General features: G+C 34.9%; 1 protein-coding gene across 6 annotated transcripts in view; it reads right to left on the bottom strand.

Annotated features, from left to right (window-relative positions):
• LOC114937764 (protein-lysine N-methyltransferase SMYD4) overlaps positions 1–26,837 on the bottom strand; it is a 140,025-nt gene that overhangs the window by 5,395 nt on the left and 107,793 nt on the right. For 5 of the 6 annotated variants that reach the window (XM_029311369.2, XM_085486112.1, XM_029311365.2 and 2 more), the window contains 5 exons: positions 23,858–23,985; positions 5,641–5,851; positions 4,619–4,740; positions 2,592–3,026; positions 1,283–1,484 (listed from right to left, as the gene is read on the bottom strand). In XM_029311369.2, coding sequence (XP_029167202.1) covers positions 1,283–1,484; positions 2,592–3,026; positions 4,619–4,740; positions 5,641–5,851; positions 23,858–23,985 — 1,098 coding nt within the window. The remainder of the gene's footprint in view (positions 1–1,282; positions 1,485–2,591; positions 3,027–4,618; positions 4,741–5,640; positions 5,852–23,857; positions 23,986–26,837) is intronic. The other variant, XM_029311371.2, reaches the window with a different exon arrangement.

Below are 26,837 nucleotides of genomic sequence, written 5' to 3'. Positions count from 1 at the left end.
GAGCGAGCTGGTGTAATTTCGCGTATAATGGCCGCGACCCACGAAGTCATCACAAACGCGCTTTAGTGCTCTGCCTGCTGAAATACACGCAAATCCACGTACTTAATTAGCGTTAATAGATACCTCGGTAGAAATCTCGCGATTATATTCTTAGATACAAAATTCCTTTAAACATGATATATTAATTATAATTATAATTGTTCTCGATTTAATAAAAAAAACGAATGATTATAATATATATAATTACTTTTGTATAATTGCAAAATTTATTTGTGAATTCTCACGCAGATTATTTTAAGTAAAATCTTGTCAATTTTCTTCAAGTGCTTACATAAATTCGGCTAAAGAGTTAAAAGATTTATTTAGACGAGGAATAAAGTTTTTCCGCCAACAAAGCGCACAAAGTTGTTGAAGGACTCCGGAAGAAGTTCGTTTAACAGACTACTACAGCGGTCGCGGGTCGATTAATAATTCGCGCGATGACACAGGCGATTGTGTACCGTCTGGTTATACTAATTAGCTCCCGTCTACCATGGCAGTCTACTCTTTTGCGCGACCACGTTATTAATATGCAAATGAAGACGCTTGCTAGAACGCAAAGTTCGGTGATACAGCGTGTGTAATGTGTAAAACTCAGGGACACATTGTATGTATGTGTGTTTCATGTATTTTTAATGTGTATAAAAAGTTGGAATAGAATCTTATACATAACGAGATCGTTTTCTCATCAGAGATATCATTTGTTATTTCGTGAGAATCGCTTATAGCGTGTTAGATTAATATAAAGCAGTTGTCATCGTGAAAGTTGACAGTTTGACAGTTGTGAAATAAAAAATAAAAATCTCGATAGAACAATTTACATATTAATACTTTTTATTGTGGTGAATATTAATCAGAGAAACTCTTCTAAAATTCTTCCAATACTTTATTGTCGTACAGGGTGTCCCATAGGAAAATGCTGAAACTAATCAGCTGTCATTTTTTAATGCATGCAGTTTTTAATAGATACAAATAAAATGTTTGTATACCAATTTATTTGATTAATAATTTTTGTTTTCTCAATAACCGCATGCATTAAAAGATGACAGCTGATGATTTTCAGCATTTTCCTGTGGGACACCCTGTATATCACGATTACCATAATTTTCAGATGAAATTCGAAGAGAAAATTCTTTCTCTATATAACAATTTAACATTAGCCTTCTCATTGCGTTCCATTTATTTTTTCGAAAAAATTCGCAAAAGAATCATCTAAGCTCGTTTTTCGTCTTCCTCTACCCACCTCGTCACCGCGGGATAGCAGTCGTGATTGAAACGTGCGACCGTGGGATAAATCGCCACCCCGAGGTAGACCGGACGGCTGCCGCGGAATCGATGCTCCGCGCTCAGTCGCGTCTCGAAGAACTCGTGGGCGTTGAATTGTAGCAGCTGCAGGTTCCTCAGCAGCAGCGCGGCCACGATGATCTCCTCGGCGCCCGGGACCTCTGCGAACTCGCCAAAGTTTCCGATATTAGTATAGCTTCCCCCTGCGTTCTCCGCATTCTTCCACTTCCCTTCTTCTCCCTTTTTCTCACCCCGCCGCTCTCTCGGCTTCTCGGCAAAAACTTTCCGCGACTCTTTCCGCTGAGCGTTGTTAAAATTACGGCTTCGTGGCTCGCGAGTGAAGAATTTGCTGAATCGAAAGTTGGTCCTCTCGCCCGCGCGAGCAGCATTTTTCCCTTATATATATTCGCGCGAAAATTATTTCCAAAAGTTAAATACAGTCCGAGAGAGGGTAGGAGAAATCAGAAAAGAAGAGAGAGATCAGGGTGTCCAGCAGACTCGAGAAAAAAATTCCCTGACTTTTTAGTATTTTTTTCCAAATATATAACTTGCATATATCTATATGATAAATCAATTAAATGTTAAATCATGAAATCTATGAGATATTTTTGTCAACAGTGAAAAGGTTCGGAAGTTAAAACAAAAATTTAAATCATTTATGCAATCAGCATTAAGTATATGATAATCGAAACAAACATATCATTATAAACTATTTAAATAATCAGCTTTTGTATTACACGTGCAGGCAAAGTGGCACTTTGTGTGCGTGTTTTCTGTGCGGAAAGCGGTCGATTTCCCACGCCGCAAGATAGCGGCGTGCGATCGGCCATCTCGCGCACAAAGCCACTTTGCCTGCACTTGTAATACAAAATATCGTGTGTATCAAGTGCGGATTGACAATTGTTCACTCGTGTGGGGTGGTCGCACTCGTGACCAATTGCCAACTTTCCGCACTTGATACACAATATACTATTGTATTGACATTATATCAAATTTCTCACATTTTGTCTCTATAAAACACATTGAAATAAAATAACACGACGATGAAAATTAGCGTGTTGGGAATCAAGGAAAAGTTTATGTCGATTTAATAAAAAATGTCAAATCATTGAGACAAATGTAGAATAACGTGAAAAAATCCAGATAAATAGTAAAATTTCTTGACCTTTTCCCCGACAATTTCAGATTGATAAAAATGCACGGTTTTCCAGATTTCCCTAACCGCTAGACACCCTGGAGGTGTAAAACGAGCCGATGATGACGAATACCGTCGTCGGACGTGGGACTTGCGAAGAAGCCGACTCTCTGCAGGCATCTGAGCAGGAAGGCCGCCATCAGCGTTCTCTCCAGGAAGTCTTTCTCCGTGCGTTTGTTCGCGTGCGTCACCAGATTGTACGCTGTCGCGTCGCTCTCGTGGGACTCCTTTGTGTCCTCCTCCGTTTCTTCGCTCTTCGACTCGATTCCGCACTCGCCTCGTCTGGATTCCTGCAGCTTCCTCCGTCTGAGTCTTCTCCTGGCCGAGCGGCTGTTTGCCGAGGATTTTGCATCGGGCGTCTCCGACGAGGACGTCGTCGTCGTCAAAGGTGTCGCGGCCTTTTCGCTGCCACTCTTCTCCAACTTCTCGTAGATCTTCAAACACTTCCGCAGACCCTCCTGCGTCACCATTCGAAAGGCGACCATGCTGAGTACGCTCATGCCGGAGCCTGAAGGAGAGAATTCAAGGGTGACTTCTAATTACCTTGTAAGAACCTCGGTTTCGACGCTTGAAATGCGCCAAGTCGCGCGTATAATAAAATGGAGCTATTCATCATAATCATAAGAATTTTCGAATATCATAAAGCTCGTTTTTATATTATTTCACACATTATTACATCGCCGATTTGGTTAACTACACAGTAGGAAAATTTGTGCTTTCTTGGTAAAAACGGTTAAAAGTTTTGTGTTAAATATTTAACACATTAACATATTGCTTTTTTGTTAACTGAACTTTAGTGTTAAATTATTAGAACAACTGAAGAGAAAGGTGTAAAAATAATACAATGTCGATCTATTCTTAATTTTACACAATAAATATGTTCTGTTTCATTAGTGATAAGATTGATCTGTTAAAATTGACAAAAAAATGATATTTTATTTTATAAGTAGAAATGATAAAATCTAAAATTAACATATTTTTAGTGGATTTTTACATTGATACTCTCTATGTTAATGTCACACAAAATTTATTTTAAATTACTTGAAGTTTTGCATTTCTTTTGTGTTAAAATATTAACACAGCATTCGTGTTTTCATATAACATATCCACATTACGTTAAATTATTCAACTGTGCACTCAAACATTACTAAGAAAATTTTCTTTTAGAATTTACCCTGAAAATCGTGGGCAGTTTGTGCTCAGATAATTTTAAAATTATTTAGATAAAGATAAGATAAAAATATGTAAATTCATCTTAGATAAGATGAGGAGATTTTGAATTTAAATATATGTAGGTAAAAGATAAATTATATAGCGATTCATCTAGATAACTTTAAGATAATTATATTTTTAAAATTGCTTATGTAAATACAGTTATATAAAAAATGTAAATTATATAAGGAATATAAAACTATATATTCATACTTTTATTTGTAAGTTTTTATCGCTTACTGCTTAAGTAATTTTTATCTGTTTTATGACTCTAAAGCAAATTATATTTGAACATTATTTCAGATAATTTAGTAAAAATAATATTTTTTTCATCTAACAATAAGATGTAAATATAGATAATATACATTTTTGTTATCTATATAAAGATACGATGACGTCAAAATTCAGATGATCATTTATATAATTTTATTTTATTTTAAGAGTTTCTTTGATTTATATTCACCACAATAAAAAATATTAATTAATATTTTATTTCAAGAAATTCTCATAAAATTCTTCCAATACTACGATTTTCAGAATAAATTCTAAGAAAAATTCTCTCCGTGTACTGTATCGAGCGAATTTCCTACACGGTATTTTTTGTTCAATTAAAATGCTTTTACAAAAAACATTAATTGAGGTATCAATAATTTTAGCCGTGTAAAATTAAAGAAGTTTCAACGAATCTTTTATTTTTACAAAATATTTTAACTACTAATTTTAAGACATTATAAAAAACATTGAAAAAGTTATGACGTGTCTATTTAAATTTTAATCAAGAAAAGGTTACCTATTTCAAGTTTCATCGCGATATTCATAAAAAAAAATGTTATCAAACTATAATACAATATTTCACAACGATAATGAAACGTTTGTTCATACGCTTACCTATTAGCAATGCGAGTATTTTGCATTCGTACTTGTGATACGTCGCCATCGCGATGTCTCTGCATTTTCTCCCGCAGAAAGCGACGCAGCTGCAATTCGGGCATCCGATCGGCGCTTTCAGTCTAAAAATTTCCCGGATATTCGTAGATCGATCGAAAAGAAAATGGGGTTAGCCGTGCGAGTAAATTATGCAAATCGACGAATAAAAACCGAGCGTAAAAAAAACTTTCTCCGCGCGCGAAAGCGACGAGATTCAATCCAGATAAATTTAAAAAATCTATCGATCAACAATCTTATAAAAAAAAAAAAAAAAAAATGTTTTGTCCTTAGGGGATGCTGCCGTTGTTCTGTTTTACCGACTTTAAGTTAGGTTAAGTTCACTTTTTATTGAATATACAGATTGAAAAATCCTCCACAATGAAAGTACTGATAATAATGAATTCTTTCATGTCATCTCTATTGAGAGCGCCATATTTTGTGCACAAATAAACTGCAGAACTTTTGTAATAAATAAGTATTGTTATGAGCTGATGCAAGAGGCCGATACAAAAACTGTAATTTTTTAACTTTTATTGTTTTTTTATACGAAATTACAGCGCTCCCCGTTCATTATTATCAGTACTTTAATCGTGGAGAAGGATTTTTTAATTTGTATAGCCAATAAAAAGAAAAGTCCTTGAACTCAAAGTCGTGGTCAGCATCCCCTTAATATAATAATATTAAAAAACATTTGTGTTTCAAGATTTTCCGCGGCTTAGTTAACATGCGGTTTACTATATATACGTAATAATGCGGGCCGGTTTCCGCGTAGCTCGGGTTAATGAAATCTATTTTCTCTTTCTTGCCGCCGCGGCGAGTTTATCCGTAAAAAGCCGCGAATGACGCGACGCGGCAGGGCTTAAAGCACGAGCTGGAGAACTGTAGGCAAAGCGAAAACTACATACGGAGAAGAGGATTACGGCGGGTCGGCTCGTGGCCATTAAATTCGAGCGACCGGAGGCGGCAATTTTCTCTCTCCTCACCTCGCGTAACAATGCTGACAATGGGTGCCGTAGAACTCGGGTAGGAGACAGCCCGCCAGCGGTGGCTCGACTATCAGAGTATCGCCCGGATGTATCTCCGTGGCTGCGACGGCGTGTTTACCCTCTAACGCGGTCTCACGGATCTCCAGGGCGCTGGACGACCAGCTCCGGGGCTCGGAATTAACGGCGCTATTTAACGCCGCGCCATCGTCTGCGAAAGGCCGATGTATATATATACGATATATATCTACAGTGTGTTTTCTTAGGGTGAGTTTCCCACGCCTGGACGAGTTTAATAGAATGCCAGGTATCTCTTTCAGACGATCGTACGGCGCGGAGATTTCTCGACGGTTGTTTGAACTCTATTACGGTTAGATATACAGGGTGTCCCATTTTCATGTCTCACCTTCAATTTCTTCAATGAAACAATCCTACTTTTCATTACATTTTTTTCTAGCTTACATCAAGAGCTTTCCAAAGCTCTATAATTAAGTACCTTTTCGTTAAGAACTTTTTTTTAAGTTATAAGGCAAGATCGGGACAAGATAGTGACCTTCGCGTGATCTTCAAGTTAACTATTCAAGGTCAAACTAATGGCACCATCTTATTTTCTTCTACGATCGAAAATAAAAAAATATTTGGGATGGAACATTAAAATGAGACACCCTGTATACGGTTATATGGAGCGTATGATATTTTAGAGATAGACTTTAACAAACATGAAGCCGTTTGGGAAATTACGAGGCGAGTGTAGCAGAAAGAACGAAGAAAATTTTGGGGATTTGTTTCAACATGTTTCTACATCAGTTTGCGACCAAAAGTAGAGATTGATGAGCAAAAAATTATTTAGTGACTATCAGAAGTCTACGTTCTTATTCTTATAGTTTAAAATTGATTCGACTATATTGAAACAACCCTTCGTTTCTTAAATGGGTTCCGAATAAAAATAAGTACCGTTGTTTTCGTATAAAATTCTCACGTTACACAGAAAGAATTTTCTCTTAGAATTTATCCTGAAAATCATGGTGTCGTAGGACAATAAATATGGTATTGAAAAAGAATTTCATAAGAATTTCTCTGATTAATATTTATCGCAATAAAAATATTAATATCTACCACAAAGAAGATATAAAAAATATGTTCGATTAATTTTACTATTTTATACTACATAGTAAAATTTATTATGTATACGTATATTAATATTTTTTATTAATTTTCAGGGTAAATTCTAAGAGAAAATTCTCTCCGTGTAGAATGAATTATTCTGACCTGTTAAAATATATATAGAATAATAGAGCTTTGATTAAATTTTGAACACATAATGTAAGCATTATTATATTTAAAATTACTATATCTAAATTGTATTCACTTTGCAATTATAAGAAATTACAAGATAAAAATATTAATGTCTATCACAATAAAATATATGTTCGATTAATTTTAAACAAACTTATACAAAATTATAAAATTCTTACATTATCCCATCCCATGATTTTCAGGATAAATTCTAAGAGAAAATTCTTTCCATGTACAATATATACGACATTAGATGACAATGAATAAATAAAAAATAAAAGAAAACATTGTAATATAAAGGACAAAATTGAGTTTTAGAAAAATGAATAATTGTAAAATATAATACTCTAAAATAAGAATGGATAGTCAACGTAAAATATATAGTACGTATATGACATTTAACTTCGCTGAGCTATCCCGCGAATAATATAAAAAAAGTGCGAAAGAGAGAGAGAAGCTCGATTCATTTCTTTTTCTTTCTTTTTACTACGCTTGTCAATACGAGGAGAATAACTGTTCTCCGAGTTTGCGCGCTGTTTCTCCTCTACTTCCGAGCGCTCCGAATACTATCTCGCAATTCCGGCACATCTTGTACCTACACGGCTACATTGTTCCCTTTGTACATCCCGCATCTAAACGTAGTATATACGCGTTATTTTGAGAGAGCACTCCATAGAGATAGGCGTGAAACGCGTATATACGGCCAAGCCACTCTTTGTCCGGCGCGGCGTCTCTGCGTCGATTTCCCGGCAGATTGCAGCGGCGCGAAAAGTTGTGCCGCGCTTCGTCATTCATGAATGAATGGCGGAAGAGGGGATAGGTCGCGTACTACGGCCTACTACGACGTAGTACGATGCGCCGAGCCGCGCCGCGCCGTTCTGCCTGACGCGGCAGTTTATCGCGCGGAGAGACACGTGTGCGATAAGGAAGAAGAATGCGAGACGGAGAAAGAGAAAGAATCGAGTGGTGGGAACAGAGTATCGCGCGACTGCGCGGCGGCCTTGCCACGGCCTTAGTCCCGCGATCTCTTTCTCTTTCAGGGTGTCCAGCAGACTCAATGAAAAAAATTCCCGGATTTTTTCAGATTTTCCAAGACCAGAAATTAAATTTTTCCCTCACTTTTTATTTTTTCCAAATATACTCGGAATTTTCTCTTATTAAAATTTACCCTGAAAATCATGGTAATCGTGCGCGACAATATGGTATTGGAAGAAACTTATGAGAGTTTCTTTAATTAATATTTAGAACAATAAAAAGCATTAATATGTATACATAGTAAATTTTACTATGTGCAGGGTAAAATTAATCTTATTTTCTATTGTGATAAAAAAAAATATTAATCAAAGAAATTCTTATAAAATTCTTCCAATATTATAATATTCTTCCAAAATAATTTACTATGTGCATATTAATATTTTTTTGTGGCAAATATTAATCAGAAACTCTTATAAGATTCTTCCAATATTATCTTGTCCCACGATTACCATAATTTTCAGGGTAAATTCTAAGAGAAAATTCTCTTAAATTGAAAAAAATGTATAGAGTGTACTTTAAACTGTTTTTTATATTTTTCATTGCAGTAACTTCTGTAATTTTTGTCTTTGTTTCCAAATCAATTTGCAAGCCAAAAAAAATAATTCTCTGACCATCCAAAATCTACATATTCTTTATAATTTGAAACTAATTTGACTATGTTGAGAAACAAATCCTTGATTTCTTAAATAAATACCAGGTAACAAGTTCCGTTTCTCAAATTCTCATGTTAATACTACGGCATATTAGAGATTAAAGTGCTAAATAAAAAATAATACACAACATTTAAAAAATAAATGGCAAACTTGAGCTTTGGAAAAATGAATTTTGAAGGAACAGTGAAATAAAAGACTGTTCTCTAAACTCTAAAATAAAGGACGGATTTCACCGTATAGATATTGTTCGCTTTGCATCGATATCAGTATTACAAAATATATTTTTTTAGTATTACAAAATATATTTTTCTAATATCAAGAATAATAACTGAACTCTCATAAGACTATGCTTTGCTGAGGGGATAGATTCAATCATGTGATAAATCGAAATTCCATCGTTGTTCAACATATCTCATTATCTTAATGAAGCGGCAGCGTCTTCGCCTTATCGTTAATCTAATAATTTTACTATATATATATAAAGCTTGTATATATATATATATATATATATATATATATATATATGCGGCGCAGAATTTTGCTGCAATTTAAGAATTCCGCAAGAGATTCCGAGCTTAACGAGAATGTGTAAACAAGCTGCAATTCCACCCGAAACGCCATTTCCGGTTATCTCATTCGCTCGCATGTGTGGCATGCTGCCCACTATGGGGTGTTCTAATGAATGGAAGAAATTGCTGCGGTCTGAAAGGGATGTGTGCACACACGAACCGACTAATCACGGTTTGGGGCGACGATATCATACAAAGTTCTAGTTACTTCGCCAGGAGATTTTTGTTCCTATTTTTATCGAATATAAATGGAATTGCAAACTTTCTGAAAACATTCATATTCAGTGATAAATAAAAATTAAGATTTTTTAAATATATTTGATAAAATTGTATATTGACGTACACGGTGATTATAATTTATCGTGTTTGACGTTGATTTAAAAAAAAAAATATATATATATATATATATATATAAACAATCTTATTCGCTTTATATAAAAACAACGATTCGTTTTACTGTATTCATGAGTATGTAAAGCTAAAAAAATTATGCTTACTTCCATTTTTCATTTATCATTTGCCACGTCCGTAAATATTCCGGCTTGTCATCGTCGCGGAATAATCACTGGCAAGCAGGAGTCACATTCGTGCAAATTTCATTCTCGCGACTTCGAATTTTTCACGTTTGTATACGTTAACGAAACGTGGCGTCCGTCGTCCGTCAAAAAAAAAAAAAAAAAAAAATGGAGAGGAAATAATGCTCGTGGACGTGCACGGAGAAAATGTGCGTTAAAATTGCAGGATCCATTTACTAATTTACGATCCGGCGAGCCGATTACCGCAAACAACGCGAGGTATGTGTATATATTGTATATATATATATATATATATATATATATATATATATATATATATATATACGATGAATGGTGAAAAAAGATTCAGAATTTCTACGCGATAACGTGAATTTATATTGACTCGCATGTACTTTTAATAAGTTCCTGATACGTGAGATTTTTAGACTGACATCTGAGAACCTTAATGATTATTATTATATAGTTTCATTATTCTCGAGTTAATAGATTGCCAAATTAATAATTTCAGTTCATTTATTCAATATGCTCCAGATTGTTATCCAACTCATGTTCCAAAAATATATCCTATATTTAAAACAGATTAATAAATAATTTCATCTTGAAAAATATTGTCTATTCTTTTCAATTTTACATTTTCGTTTATTATACACGGAGAGAATTTTCTTTTAGAACTTATCATATTGATTTTCAGAGAAATTCTTAATAAGAGAAAATTCTCTGTGCGTAATGATTGATTAAATTATAATGAATATGCATTTTTTAAATGATACGACCTTTAAATTCTTTTATAAAATTTTATGAACAATATATATTTATATAAAATATATAGACAATTCTCGTGAGAGAAAAATTGCAGCTACACGGGGAGAATTTTTTTTTAAGAATTTACATACTAAATTTTACTATGTATGTGCATAGTAAAATTAATCGAACACATATTTTATATCTTATTGTGGTAGATGTTAGTATTTTTTGTGATAAAAATTAATCAGAGAAACTCTTACAAAATTCTTTCAATACTATTTCACACAATCGCTATGATTTTCAAAGTAATTCTAAGAAAAAATTCTCTCTGCGTATGCTTTCAGAAAATTTGAGATTAAAAATCATAATTTTCGCTTGCTTTTCTGTAGGCCATTATTGGAGAAATTATAATGTTGACTAGATCAAAGTTATTTTAAACGATGAAAATATGATAGACTGCGAATTAATTAAAGATGACAGCTTTGTGATAAACCATGATGATTGAGTTACAAATAATACACATTTACTTGTTTTATTAATGTTCCCGTTCATTTTCACGATGCTCTGAGAAGAAAAATAGCTACTCATCTATTGATGGAAAATAAATTAGTCACTTATGTGATTAGAAAAAAATGAGCTCTTGTCGAAAGTTATTTCCGACTGAATTCATTAATTATAAGCTCCATTATGTTCGCAATCGGTCTCGAGAAGTCGAATCTATTCGAGGAAGCAGCGCTGATACTTTGAACGCTCTTCTAATTTGATTGGGCCGTCTCGTGAGTGGTTGCAGACTGCGCGGGTGCCGAAGTAAATGAAGTTTAGCTTTACGAACGGCCGCACCTGCAGCAGCAATCCTCGAACTCGGGAATCGCGCGTTTCCGGCTTAAGCCGTGGAGCCCTCGAGGGGCGCTTTGCGGTGCTAGAATTCCACGTTCGAAAACAAAGAAGCGCTTGTCTCTATTTGAAACGGGCGAAACGGTCCGGGTTGCCGCAGTTAGAGGGATGCTCTTAACGATCAATTAGCCGAGCGTAGCCTCGATTCGCATTCAGCCTTTAAACGTCCGCGAAATAATGCCTCGTGTTATCGGAACGATTTATGCGCGTCTCGCGATATCAGAACGTCCAGCAGACTCGATGAAAAAAATTCCCTGACTTTTTCACATTTTCCAGGAATTAATTTTTTCCCTGACTTTTTAGTATTATTTTTTCCAAATATATCATTTGCATATATCTGTATGATAAATTAATTAAATATTAAGTCATGAAATCCTTGAGATATTTTTGTCAGAAAGAAGAAATTCTTATAAAATTCTTCTAATATTATAATATTTTTCCAAAAAAAATTCTTGGTAAAATTTATTATGTACATATTAATATTTTTTGTGGCAAATATTAATCAGAGAAACTCTTATAAAATTTTTAAAGAAGAGAGAAGGTGTCGAGCAGACTCGATGAAAAAAATTCCCTGACTTTTTCACATTTTCCAGGAATTAATTTTTTCCCTGACTTTTTAGTATTATTTTTTCCAAATATATCATTTGCATATATCTGTATGATAAATTAATTAAATATTAAGTCATGAAATCCTTGAGATATTTTTGTCAGAAAGAAGAAATTCTTATAAAATTCTTCTAATATTATAATATTTTTCCAAAAAAAATTCTTGGTAAAATTTATTATGTACATATTAATATTTTTTGTGGCAAACATTAATCAGAGAAACTCTAATAAAATTTTCAAAGAAGAGAGATGTCGAGCAGACTCGATGAAAAAAATTCTCTGACTCTTTCACATTTTCCAGGAATTAATTTTTTCCCTGACTTTTTAGTATTATTTTTTCCAAATATATCATTTGCTGATATCTGTATGATAAATTAATTAAATGTTAAATCATGAAATCCTTGAGATATTCTTGTCAGAAAGAAGAAGTTCTTATAAAATTCTCCCAATATTATAATATTCTTCAAAAAAAAATTCTTAGTAAAATGTACTATGTAGGTACATATTAATATTTTTTATGGCAAATATTAATCAGAGAAACCCTTATAAAATTTTCAAAGAAAAGAGGTGTCGAGCAGACTCGATGAAAAAAATTCCCTCGCTTTTTCACATTTTCCAGGAACTTATTTTTTGCCTGACTTTTTAGTATTATTTTTTCCAAATATATCATTTGCTGATATCTGTATGATAAATTAATTAAATGTTAAATCATGAAATCCTTGAGATATTTTTGGCAACAATGAAAAGGTTCGGAAATTGCAAAAAAAACAAAAATTTTAATCAATTATACAATCTGCATTATGTACACAGAGAAAATTTTCTCTTAGAATTTACCCTAAAAATCATGGTAATTGTAAGACAATATAATATTGAAAGAATTTTATAAGAGTTTTCTGATTAATATTTACCACAATAAAAATATTAATATCTATCACAATAAGATATAAAATATGTTTGATTAATCATAGTAACATTTACTATGTACATATTAGTATTTTTTATTGTTGTAAATATTAATCAGAGCAACTCTTAAGATTCTTCCAATATTATTTTGTCCCACGATTACCATAATTTTCAGGGTAAATTCTAAGAGAAAATTCTCTCCGTTTACGATAATCGAAACAAACATGTCACTATAAACTATTTAAATAATCATCTTTTTTATTTATATTATATCAAATTCTTTAATTGTATCTCTATTAAACACATTGAAATAAAATAACACAAAGATGAAAATTAGCGTGTTGGGAGTCACGGGAAAGTTTATATTTATTTGATAAAAAAATTTTAAATTATTGAGACAAATGTAGAATAATGTGAAAAAATCCAGATAAATAATAAAATTTCTTCACAATTCCAGATTTATAAAATTCCCCGACAATGCCCGGTTTTCCAGATTTCCCTGATTGTTAGACACCCTGGATATGGCTCGTCCTTTTTAAAATTATTCCAAATATAGATGATTGCGCTCTGGATTTTACTAAGAAACAGCATCTTTACTCGCGAGATTTAATAAGAAATTATTAAATGTTAAAAGATTCTTTCTCTCCGAAGGCTGTCTTTGAAAGAAAATTAAGTCATTAAAATTAATTAATTGTATTATATACATATATATAGATATCGCACGCATGTAGTGAATAAGAAACGCAGACAACGAGGGAATTTAATAATTAATATAAATCTAATTACCGAAGTTGATGCACGCAAAGTTAGGATTCCGGAAGGTGAAACTTTTCCCTGGCCGAAAAGATTTTCAATTTATTCCTCACCGCTCAGTATTAACGGCACGGCGAATCGGCAAGATTTTGGAAAAAGTTTCGGGAGACGAACGAGTCCAATCTCTGATGAGCATTTAAAAGACCGGTATGAGAAGTAATGTATCGCGGCGACGCGACCAGACGACCGGAAGAGGCTGCGCCACGACGCGTCTTTTAATTTAATTCTTAGTTCACGGAGCAAACAAAGTTTCGCCACTGTCGGAGAAATTCCAAGTATCTCATCTCCGCGAGTCAAGCTGCTATTATTCGTTCATCTAAGAGAAACGGAGAGAGAAAATAGAATCGCGCGTTGAAAAGGACGGCTGTTCACCGCCATCGCCGTAAAATAAAGCTGAAAAAATATATAGTTGCCTTTTTTTTTTACCTTTATTAGCGCGCTTTTAAAGCTCCCTCGCGGTGACGCATATAAACGGCATTTATACGAATAAAATATGCAACGGAAAGCGCGTGCAATCAATCCTGGCTGTGTAACAAGCCCATCATTCCCGCTCTACGATGATCGGCGTTACTCGCCATTAATCACAGTTATCGGCCGGGGATCAAAATTTCATTTTTTTTTTTTTTTTTTTTTTTTTTTTTTTAATTCCGATCGATTAATCGCTAATTGCCAGCCTTGCGATACCGGCCGTTCGTGTAAATAAATCTGACCGGGCCGCTTTACCGATGCTACTAAATATACCATCGCTAAATATTCGCGCGCGCAGTTATTTTATTACTCTGCGAATAAAAATCTAATTAAACTCACTGTGCACTCAGAGTGCTTTTATATATCCGGAGCTCGATAATCGTATCTCTTGCATCATGAAACGTTCGTGAAATAACAGGGAACATGTTTCGTGCCTTTGGGTACGTTATGCAGTAAATCAGCATCTACCAGATTCAAAAGCAAATCTAGATCGGTGTTATTTGATGTAGATATGATACCGGAGTCTCTTTCTCTCTTCCACTTCCTACACGTATACAATAGTTTATTTAAAAGTAACGGTGTATTTTCAATAATGATAAACAATTTTCAAATATAGAACATACATTTTTATATTCTTGTATACATAAATAAAAAAAATTATGAGTGCTATAAGTTTAACTGAAACTTTTCGAGCAGATATTGCACACAAAGAGAATTTTCTTCTAAAATTTACTCTGAAAATCATGGTAAAATATATTCATTTAATTTTACTATGTATATATAGTAAAATCATGTACAAATTAATATTTTTTATTGTAATATAAATATTAATCAGAGAAACTTTTATAAAATTCTTCCAATATCATATATTGTCTCACGATTACCATAATAGTTTTCAGAGTAAATTCTAAGAGAAAATTCTCTCTCCTCCCGTGTAGTTGCAATTTTTCTCTCGCGAGAATTGTCTATATATTTTATATAAATATATATTATCTATAAAATTTCATAAAAGAATTTAAAGATCGTATCATTAAAAAAATGCATACTTATAATTTAATCAGTCATACGCAGAGAGAATTTTCTCTTAGAATTTATCCTGAAAATCATAAGAAACGTGGGATAATATGATATTGGAAGAATTTTATAAGAATTTCTCTGATTAATATTTTTTTACCGCAATAAAAAATATTAATATCTACCACAATGAGATATAAAATATGTTGGAAAAATTTTATTATATACATATACTCGTATATTAATATTCTTTATTGTGGCAAAGATTAATCAGATAAACTTTTATAAAATTCCAATATTATTGTCCCACGATGATTTTCAGGGTAAATCCTAAAAAAAAATTCTGTACGTGTAAAGAATAAGATTATATTTTTTCTAAATAATTTTCGATCAAAAGAGAGGACTTGTCAAACATTATTTTGCACAAAACACGTGTGCAGCGATATCGTATAATTTCGGCGACTCAATTCTGGCGACCAGCAGACTCAATGAAAAAAATCCCTGACTTTTTCAGATTTTCCAAGACCAGAAATTCATTTTTTCTCTGACTTTTTAGTATTATTTCTTCCAAATATATAACTTGCATATATCTATATGATAAATCAATTAAATGTTAAATAATGAAACAATTAAATGTTAAATCATTAAATGTTAAATCAATTAAATATTAAATCATGAAATCAATTAAACGTTAAATCATGAATCTTTGAGAGAGATATTTTTGTCGACAATGAAAAGGTTCGGAAGTTAAAACAAAAATTTAAATGAATTATACAATCTGCATTATGTACGATAATCGAAACAAAACACATGTCACTATAAACTATTTAAATAATCACCCTTTTTATCTATATTATATCAAATTTTTTAGTTTTATCTCTATTAAACACATTAAAATAAATTAATACGACGATAAAAATATAAATTAACACGCTGTAAATGAATCGATTTTTAACAGCACAGAAAATTAGCGTGTTGGGAGTCAAGGAAAAGTTTATATTTATTTAACAAAACATTTCAAATTATTGAGACAAATGTAGAAAATAATGTGAACAAATCTACAGATAAATAGTAAAATTTCCCGACTTTTCTCTGACAATTCCAGATTTATAAAATTCCCTGACAACGTCCGGTTTTCCAGATTTCCCCGATCGCTAGACACCCTGTTTAATATTAAAAAAACTGACGATAAACGACGAGTGATAAACAAAGTTATTTTTGTTCACAATATTCTTCGCGGGATCTTATTTATTAGAGACAAACATCATTTAAGGGGATGCTGACTGTGTCTGTTTTAGTGATAAATAATATTTTTATTTAACTACACAGAGCGAATTTTCTCTTATTATAGAATTTACCTTGAAAATCATGGTAATCGTGGGACAATATGGTATTGGAAGAATCTTATAAGAGTGTATATTTACCACAATTTAATATATGTAAATAGTAAAATTAATCGAACATATGTTATATCTTATTGCGATAGACGTTAATATTTTTCTTGTGGTAAATATCAATTAGATAAACTCTTATAAAATTCTTCGAATATTATGTTGTCTTAGATTACCATGATTTTCAGGGTAAATTCTAAGAGAAAATTCTCTCTATGTGTAATAAAAATTTTCAAATTATTGAGACAAATATAGAATAATGTGAAAAAATCCAGATAAATAGTCAAATTTCCCGACTTTTCCCTGACAATTCCAGATTTATCAAATTCCCTGACAACGTCCGGTTTTCCAGATTTCCCCAATCGCTAGACACTCTGTTTAATATTAAAAAAAACTGACGATAAACGACGAGTGATAAACAAAGTTATTTTTGTTCACAATATTCTTCGCGGGATCTTATTTATTAGACACAAACATCATTTAAGGGGATGCTGACTGTGTCTGCTTTAGTGATAAATAATATTTTTATTTAACTACACAGAGCGAATTTTCTCTTAGAATTTACCTTGAAAATCATGGTAATCGTGGGACAATATGGTATTGGAAGAATCTTATAAGAGTGTATATTTACCACAATAAAAAAGATTAATATATGTACATAGTAAAATTAATCGAACATATGTTATATCTTATTGTGATAGACGTTAATATTTTTCTTGTGGTAAATATCAATTAGATAAACTCTTATAAAATTCTTTGAATATTATGTTGTTTTAGATTACCATGATTTTCAGGGTAAATTCTAAGAGAAAATTCTCTCTATGTGTAATAAAAATTTTCAAATTATTGAGACAAATATAGAATAATGTGAAAAAATCCAGATAAATAGTAAAATTTCCCGACTTTTCTGACAATTCCAGATTTATCAAACTCCCTGACAACGTCCGGTTTTCCAGATTTCCCCGATCGCTGGACACCCTGAGATCGGGGATGTCATCCCTCGATCGAGAGAAGTCCAAGTGATCGCGCGAGCGGAAACCGGAAACGCGGGTCGGCGAAATAATATCGTTTTCGCACATATATATCCGGCCGCTCACAAACGCATGGAATTGTTCGTCCCATCTCTCTCTCTCTCTCTTTTCTCTCCGCCTTCTCACTCTCGACGGCACGCCTCGTTTACGCGGGAAATTCGATATTTTCCAACATGGTATTTGGCGCTCAAATGATGCGCGTGCCAAGTTATCGACGTCGATTTGTCTCTTTGTACCTAACTGGCCGTCAGCTACACCGGGTCGGGCCTCCGTAATTGGAAAGTGTCTTTTTGCTCTTCTCCACGATTTATTCCTCTCCCCCATCTTGCAAAGTTCGTAACCCATCTACCTATCCCTCGTCTCTTTCTCTCTCTCTCGTTACGCGGATGGTGCACCTGATTTAAACACTATCGACGCATTCCTACGTAGAACGAATCCGGGGAAAACCGAAAAGAGTTCCGCTCCGATTTATCGCGCCCAACCCCGTGATTGCATTCGCGTTAAAAGCGCCGTTCAAACGAATCAGAGTCCAAGGGAACTATTTCCATCGGTATAAAATTCGATGCGCGAGATAAATCCTTCCCCTCGCTGACTAAAAACTGTCTAAAGTGCGCCTAAAAATTTCATTAAAATTCTTACGGTCGCTTTTCTTCGTCACGAATCATAATTATTTCATCAATCGCATCAAACTGCGTGGGGATGAATTTAAATCGAAGAAACGCACAGTTGAGACAACATTTCTCCCTACCGAATTTATTTACAACAAACAAGACGAAATTGCGCGACGCGTGATGAGATGAGAAAAAAGGCGGGAAAACGAAGAGGGCCGATAGAATAATAATCCGCGTCTGGAAAACGTCTTCCTTTGTCAAGACACGTCAAGTTGAGAAGGTCCGAGAGCTCCCGTCCGGTTCGTCACTTCCGTTCGTCGTTTTGCGCGGTACGCATTATATGTTGCATACATATATATATATATATATATATGGCGGGCCCGTCTTCCAAAGGAATATTGAATTAAGCGTTTCCCGGGAAAATCGACTGTGTGGGTTACCATGGAAACCATAGCCGGCCCCGTGTTTCGCTTCTCAACCCGGCGCACGCGGCCGCATTCTCGTGCGGATTCGACATTCGCTCGGAATCGGAACCGGATCGTCGACCGACGTTCCGTCAAACATTCCGATATACGGGTTCGCAGATTTTTATTTTATTTTATTTTTTTTTTTTTTTTTTTTTTTTAGGCCGACGAGAGATACAACGCGCTCCTTTCTCTCGCGGTGATCGCGTCAGGTCGAATTCAATCCTGGATCAGCCTGGGTGTTCAGCTCGCAGCCGATCCGGGAGGATATAGAGAAAATATTGTAATTTATTGTAATCACATTTCGTTTGTTCTAACAATTACGCGAGTCATCTTTTTTTTTTATCGCGTATATTCGCGTGTAAATTCTGTTACGTCGCGATGCCGCGGTGGTTTTTTCTCGCTTCGGGATTTTTTCTGGCCCGTCTAATGCACGCCGGACGCTAATACCTCGAACAAAACAACAGGAGGAGACGCGGGATCGATAGCCGCCAGAGTGACTTGCCAGATTAAGCTCGTTACTCGGTATCGCGAATTATTCTTGCCGGGCGTTTGCAAACTATCAAGGATCAATACTGCTCGCGCGCATAGTTCTAATGCAACTTGCCAGAAGTTTCGGGGGGAATCAAACGTAAAGCCCGTACACCGATACCACGGAGAGCGAGACAGAGAGGGTGAAAGAGGGAGAGCGAAAGGGAGAGGGTGCATACAGCGTTAATCCGACCATAGAAACTCGAATCCGCCACTCGATATGGAATAAAGCGCGAGCTTTTGTCTCCCGCTTCTCGGCGCCGCTCGTATAAACGTCGCACCCGTTTGAGACCCGACGTCAACAATCGGTTACCCTTCCACCGTACGTCATCTGGATGAGTGGCTGGATATTCGACTGTCAAACTGAGTTACCGAACTATGGTCCGACAATTTTTAATCGGGAATACAGGACGGATAAAAGAAAATCCGCGGAGAATTGCAATTTTTCGCCGACCTTTTGCATACAACCGCGGTATCGAGTTTTCACATTGTTAAACCGCACGCGTTATCTGTATCATCGAAGACAAATAGGGCTTGGAAATATATTCGATAGTTTTGGAGAACCGTCCCATTTGTGTCTTGTTTTCCGCTCCGTCAAATCGATGATAATGGAATTAATTGTGATTAATATATGCATTTTATGACGTGGAGATTAATTTTCTCTTAGAATTTATCCGGAAAATTATCGTGGGATAATATTGGAAGAATTTGATAAAAGTTTCTCTGATTAATCTTTACCACGATAAAAAATATTAATATAATAAATTAATTAATATAATTATATTAATATAATTAATATAATAAATGTGTATAGAATAAAATTAATCGAACATATTTTATAGCTTATTGTGGTAGATATTAATATTTTTATTGTGAAAAAAAATATTAATCAGAAAAATTCTTCCCATTTCTCTCTGTATATGATTCATTAAATTATGATAAATATGCATTTTTTAAATGACACGATCTTTAAATTCTTTTATGAAGTTTTATAGACAATATATATTTATATAAAATATATAGACAATTCTCGTAAGAGAAAAAGTGCAGCTGCACGGGGAGAATTTTCTCTTAGAATTCACCCTGAAAATCATGATAATTTTATAAAAGTTTCTTCAATCAATATTTTTACTACAATAAATTTTATATCTTATTCTGGTACAAATATTAATATTTTTTATTGTGGTAAAAAAAGATATTAATAAGAGAAATTCTTATAAAATTTTATAGACAATATATTTATATAAAATATACAGATAATTCCAAGTCGCGGAGCTACGATAACAAAACTTTGTACCAACCATCAAAAATTGATTCCCATCATAAGTACATCGAGATCCACTTTTTCGCGCCTATCGAGTTTCATCATCAAGCGATCGTCGGATGACTTCCGCCGATCGTCTCTTGCTCGCCGGAAATCGGAAAGCCGCGCGCACGAGAGAGAGAGAGAGGAAGAAGTTTCTCATTCCGGGCAGAGGAAGGGAAGGTTTACCAAGATCGCGAGTACCTGTAGGGGGATGCAGCGGAGTCGCTTTTCCTGGAATTCGTGACGATCGCGAGTCCAGGCACGCGTGGGTTCGCGCGACGCGCCGCATCGCCAATAAAGTTTCGTGGGTTAACGCGGCGCGGGTACGCTCGATCTACCAAGGCCGATAACTCGATTCCCCATCGATCTCGGGTGGAAGGACGGTGTCGTTTTCCGCAGGGAGAGCCTTCCGAGCTTCCGCGGGATTCAATTTGCTATTCTTCCCCGCGATCCCTCCGGTTCCCTCATCGACGATGCTGACGACGACGACGACGCAGCTTCTTCGGGGAACAAATGAACGAACGAACGAACGCGGTTAGATGCATCCGTCACGAGGGTGTGGGCTATCCGGAGGATCCGTCGCAAGTAGCTTTAACCGAGTTGCTCTCCGAAGGCTTTCCCGCGAATGGAATTACGAGCTTACGCGAGAAGACGAACGCGAGGTTCTTCTCGTACGAAAATATCGGGACGTATCTTCTAGGTAAGAAAGATGAGTCACTCGAATAACGCGACGAATTTTCAAGGCGGCGAATTTTTCATTAATTCTTTTAGATATTTTTTATTTTTTTCTCTTTCGTCAAGGGGATCCTAAACGCCGGCCTTTTATCGATAAAATATGATTTGTGCGCGCCCCTTTTTTATTAGTTGAATAGAATAAATGCTTGAAATAAAAAAAAATTTTAACATAAAATCGGTATAGATTCTATATGTACTTTAATCATGAAAAAGCATCTATTAATCTATTCAACCGATAAAAAGAAAAAGGTATAAAATAGGATTCTTATAGGCCTGTTTCTACCAACGTCGATTAAATTAAACCTCCGGTTAAACTATATGTTTGTCTCTTTTTAAGAATTTATTTGAAAAGAGACAAAGATATGGTTCAACTGGAAGTTCAATTTAATCGACGTTCGTAGAAATAGGCCTTAGATAGACAGCAATCACGTAATGATTGCAGGCGATAAATCGTCGCAATTTTCGCGATTGGTTTGTTTTTAGCTACAGATGAAACATTGAAAAATTCTCCTCCATAAATAAAGTACTGATAATAATTTCGCATAAAAAAAACAATACAAATTAAAAAGTTACAGTTTTTCTCGGCCATTTGCATCAGCTCATAAAAATACGTATTTAATACAAAAGTTCCGCAGTTTATTTGTGCACAAAATATGGCGCGCCCAATAGAGATGACATGAAAGAATTCATTATTACCAATACTTTCATTGTAGAGAATTTCACAATCTGTATATTCAATAAAAAGTGAACCTAACCTAATTTAAAGTCGGTAAAACAGAATAACGAGGGAGACGCGGTTTATACAGAGTAATGTTTAAATCTATCCAAAAGAGAGGGGTTGGGGCTGTTGCGCCGGAGAAACGCGATGGATGGTGATAATGCAAGTTTACGCGACGTCACGGTGTGTGGGGTCTTAAGCCGGGCTTCGCGAATCACATATTTTGCGGGACGGCGGCGGCTTTTGTGCGACGCGGGAATCGCGGCGCTTGCCGCAACGCCTGGCGTGAATAGGATTTTCGCCGACAATGCCGCGACGACTCTACGACGACGGGAGCGAAACTCGATATCGTTCGCAAAGTCACTTGCGCCGCGCGAATTTCCGCGAAGAATACGTGTCTGACTCATCATCGCGCAGCGTGTGTTTACGATGCGACGTAAAATAGGCGCGGTCTCTAACATCGGCAGGTGCATTCTGCGAATGCGCGTAATTAACTCGAGGAGACGCGATTCGATATATATATATATATATCGAGTATCTAATTACCCTACGCGTCATTTCTCGTTTCGCATGCGCGTGTTTCTGGCTAATCTTCCCTCGCTTGAAGGGCGCGGGATTTTTTTCCAGGTGTGGGTGCATATAATTATTTTTTATTTAATTTTTTATATTAAATATGCAAATAAATTCCAATGTTTATTCAAAAGGAGAGTAAATGAATTTTTTGGAATTTTTTTTCCAAATAGAGAGAGGATAAATGCTCGTATACATAGAAAAAAATTCTTTCCGAGAAGAATATTATAATATTGGGAAAATTTTATAAGAGTTTCTTTGATTTTAATATTTTTTTTTAACACAATAAAAAATATTAATATCTACACAATAAAATATAAAATATGTTGATTAATTTTACCATGTACCATGTGTGTGGTAAATGATAAAAATGAATGACGATTCCCATGATTTTCAGGATTTAAATTCGAAGAGAAAATTCCGTCCGCGACACCCATCCACGCGACCTTTCCGAATGATTGATTAAATTCACGTAACGCGATATTGTCCGCTGTCGTTTATCGATAATATCGTCGTTGCCTCGATACACGTACGACGACCTAATAGTCGCTCTAAATCTTATTATATACAAAGGAATCCCGTCCTTCTCCTTCGAGGGCGCGTGCTCCTTATTCCACTCGGCGTCCTCGAAAATGACATATTTCGAGAAGCCCTTTCTCCAGTACAGTTCTAAGGCAGTCAATAGACACAAGACAATACCGAGGAGCGCATAATCCGGGAATGGTTCCTGCATTTTGAAGTCGGATACACAGGGGAAGAGAGAGAGAGAGAGAGAGAGAAGAGGGATGATATTGCGCACGCGACATTATTACTCCGCCTTTATTGCAGATCTCTCTCGACCTCTTCATACATCTCTCTCTCTCTCTCTCTTTCACATGAGCACGCCGTAACGATATTGACGCCAATCTTGCCTCGCTAACCTCTTGTTATCCCCGCAGATTACACGTAAAACCGCGTCCATGATAACATTACACGCCTTGCGTAATATTGCTCCTATATCGAGTACGACTTTCAATAATGTGTCGGCATACGGCGCCGTTTTGAGGATAATCAGCAGCTTACGCCAAGCTGAACTCGGCCAATTTGGACAGGTCTCAAATTTCTAACACTATTTAATTTATTCTTTTTTATTATTCTTTCTAAATTTTTTAAATTCAATTTTTTATTATTTTTAAATATTTTTATATTAAATAAAATTTCAAATAAATTCGAAATTTTTTTGTTCATTCACAAGGAGAGCAACTTTTGATTCCAAGAAGGGGACAAATGCACGGTCTTTTTTATCTACTATAAATTCGTTAAATACATAAATGCAAGAATGCAACATACCTTTCTGCTTGTTCAAGATCAATCGAGTCGCCTCGTCGATTTTATTTTCGGGATCGAGGGGCATCAGAGATTTCTCGTTGGCTCTCAGGAAACTTTCGCATTCTTCCCTTCTTTGTCGAAGCTCCTGCCTGTAACAATAAAAAAAAACATGTAAATAAATAATATAATATATGATATTTTAAATCGGCCAATAGAGCCCAAGCGCGAAAAATTAATTCTTCGGAACTGTATCTCTTGGTTTGAGATTACTAAGTTCCATCTATAAATTAATCTCGAACTTACATATGGAGAAAATAGGCGAGAAAAATATAGGTCCAAAGAATGAATTTTTCGCGCTTGGGTTCTATTGGCCGATTTAAAATATCATATATTATTCTTAAGATTGAGAGCCGATAATAGTATATTGTGTATCAAGTGCGGAAAGTTGACAATTGGTCACGAGTGCGGGGGATGAACGCACAAGTCGAAAGCGAGTGCGACCATCCCACACGAGTGAACAATTCTCAATTCGCACATGATACACATACTATTTTGTATTACAAGTGCAGGCAAAGTGGCTTTGTGCGCGTTTTCTGTGCGCGAGGTGGCCGATCGCACGCCGCCATCTTGCGGCGGCACGGTGCGGGAATAGCCGTGTTCAATACATTGCCTACGGCTTCAACTGTGGACAATGACTTTGAACGCGGCTCAGTCGTAGGCAATGGCTTTGAATGCGGTTTATTCACTCACCGCGTCGCCGCTAGATGGCGACGTGAGAAATCGGCCGCTTTCCGCACAGAAAACACGCACACAAAGTGCCACTTTGCCTGCACATGTAATACAAAAATATTTCTCATTTGATTAAATAATATAAATTGAGATCCAATAATGATCATTTACTGCTTCTACATTTCTACATCTACATCTTCACCGCCCTCGCTGTTTTATCTCATTAGCCGAGTTTAGAGGGTCTCTCCCCCGCATGGCTCTGTATTGTAATTAGCGAAACATTTGCAAGTCATTTATAACGTACGGTGAGAAGGCGCAAGAGCGTTATGAATATTCCACGTACGTCGCAGATAGGGCGATATGTACTTCCGGAATAAACACTCGCCAAACCTCCCTTTCTCGACGAGAGCTTCAAATTACTATCTTCTCGAGTTTCACGAAGTAGACGCAAATACTACAGAGTTTCGCGACTACCAGAGAGATATCCTCTCCTTCCGATGTACGCGCAATACATATTCGGTGTGTAGCAATCTATAGGATAGAATGTTTGATGTGACGTAAGCGCACTATTGATACAAAGATCGCGCATATACATATGCATATTTATTCAAGATCGATATATAGAATGAGAGACAGAGACTTGAGAGATATGTATATGTGTACGCAGTATTCATAATTGAAAAGCGCTTCACGGAAAAGTATTGTAAATTCATCGGATGCGCGATGCTTTATTCGCTGGAAAAATAAAACTGCGCGAGCAGTTTAAAATATTGAATACATTTTTTTTTTAAATATGCTCGAAACTCGACGAAATCTCTCGGAATAAAATATTAATAATAAGAAATACATAAAAATATTTAAAAATTTTATATTTTGCAAAAAAAAGGTAGATGTAAGCGACTTTTGTCGGATACGCAAAATCTGAAATCTTTTTCCGACGCGGACAATTTTTAATTATTGTTATTAAAGAAAAATCGCGCGTATCTCCCGTTCGCGAAACTGCAACTTCCTGCTGCGTATACGTAAATTTCTTGCAAACCGAAGAGGAACGATATAAATCATGTAGTTTCGCAATAAGAACAAAAAATACAATAAAAGAAGAAAAAAAAGAATGTAGCGTAACAGAGGGAAAGTCGGTTAGAAATTACAATATTCATTTCGATAAAAGGAAGTGGCACGCTATTCTCTGCGTCCAAGGATAATTTATTATCTCGATGCTCAGAAAATTATCTCGCTTTTGCACTACGGGTATTATTTCGTTGCAGATAACACTGATAAATATATATCTATGATATATAATAATGATGGTACAAAACCTGTCAACACACTAACCCGTCCAATTAAGACCTGATACTACCAATAATTAGTGACATCGTTATTTTATAATAGTGCTATTTAGCTAGTTCGCGAAAATACACTGACAAAGAAAATCGGGAGTAATCAAAGTTGTTGATTGGTAAACCAGACGAAAGATAATTTTAAATGAAAAAATTATAAAAGATGTGAATATATATATATATCAGTCTCTCATAATTCGTCTAAGAGTCTTGACGTGTCAAACCGACACTATATTCGTTCTTGACATCTTAAAATTATAATTTAATTTTATTTTCACAAATCACTTGATAAGGACTCAAAGAAGGGTCGAAACGTTGTGATTTAATAAATAATATTTGCCAGTACGGTCGAGAGAAGAGTTTTACTTTTTTAAATTCTGTCTGGCGATTCTCAAATATCTACATAATATATATATATATAATTCACGTAATACTAGCTGTGCGACCAAAGCTTGGTAGCTGTGCTACTTTATCACTGGAAATCCATTATATTGTTCCACTTTTGAGTCTCCGTTAAAACCTCTCCTAAATTTCCTCTCTTCTGAAATCTATATTCTTGACTAAAAAAAGAATTTTCTTTTCTAAAATTTATTCAGTGTTTTAAATGTAGGAAACACATATATATGCACAAATGTAATATAAAACGCACTGAAAAAAATCCATGTATCTTTACATGGAAATTTACTAGTTCAGAATTGGAAAAGTTACTTGCACTGTAAGTTTTTTCCATTTGTTTTAAAGTAAAAATACATATTAATGTCAAAATAAAAAATTATATATAATTTTAAATTTACTATTTTTACTTTATTAGAACTTTATTTATCTATTTTATTTATAACACATTATTTTATAGCATTTATATACATTACTAACATTTCCTATGTGTAATTCCATGTTCAGTGAAATATTTATAATCTTGAAAATATTTAAGAATA

This window comes from Nylanderia fulva, unplaced genomic scaffold (genome assembly GCF_048542155.1).
Source record: "Nylanderia fulva isolate GAGA-0341 unplaced genomic scaffold, ASM4854215v1 Scaffold4, whole genome shotgun sequence".
Classification (NCBI taxonomy): domain Eukaryota; kingdom Metazoa; phylum Arthropoda; class Insecta; order Hymenoptera; family Formicidae; genus Nylanderia; species Nylanderia fulva.
This window is presented reverse-complemented; position numbering and strand designations above follow the sequence as displayed.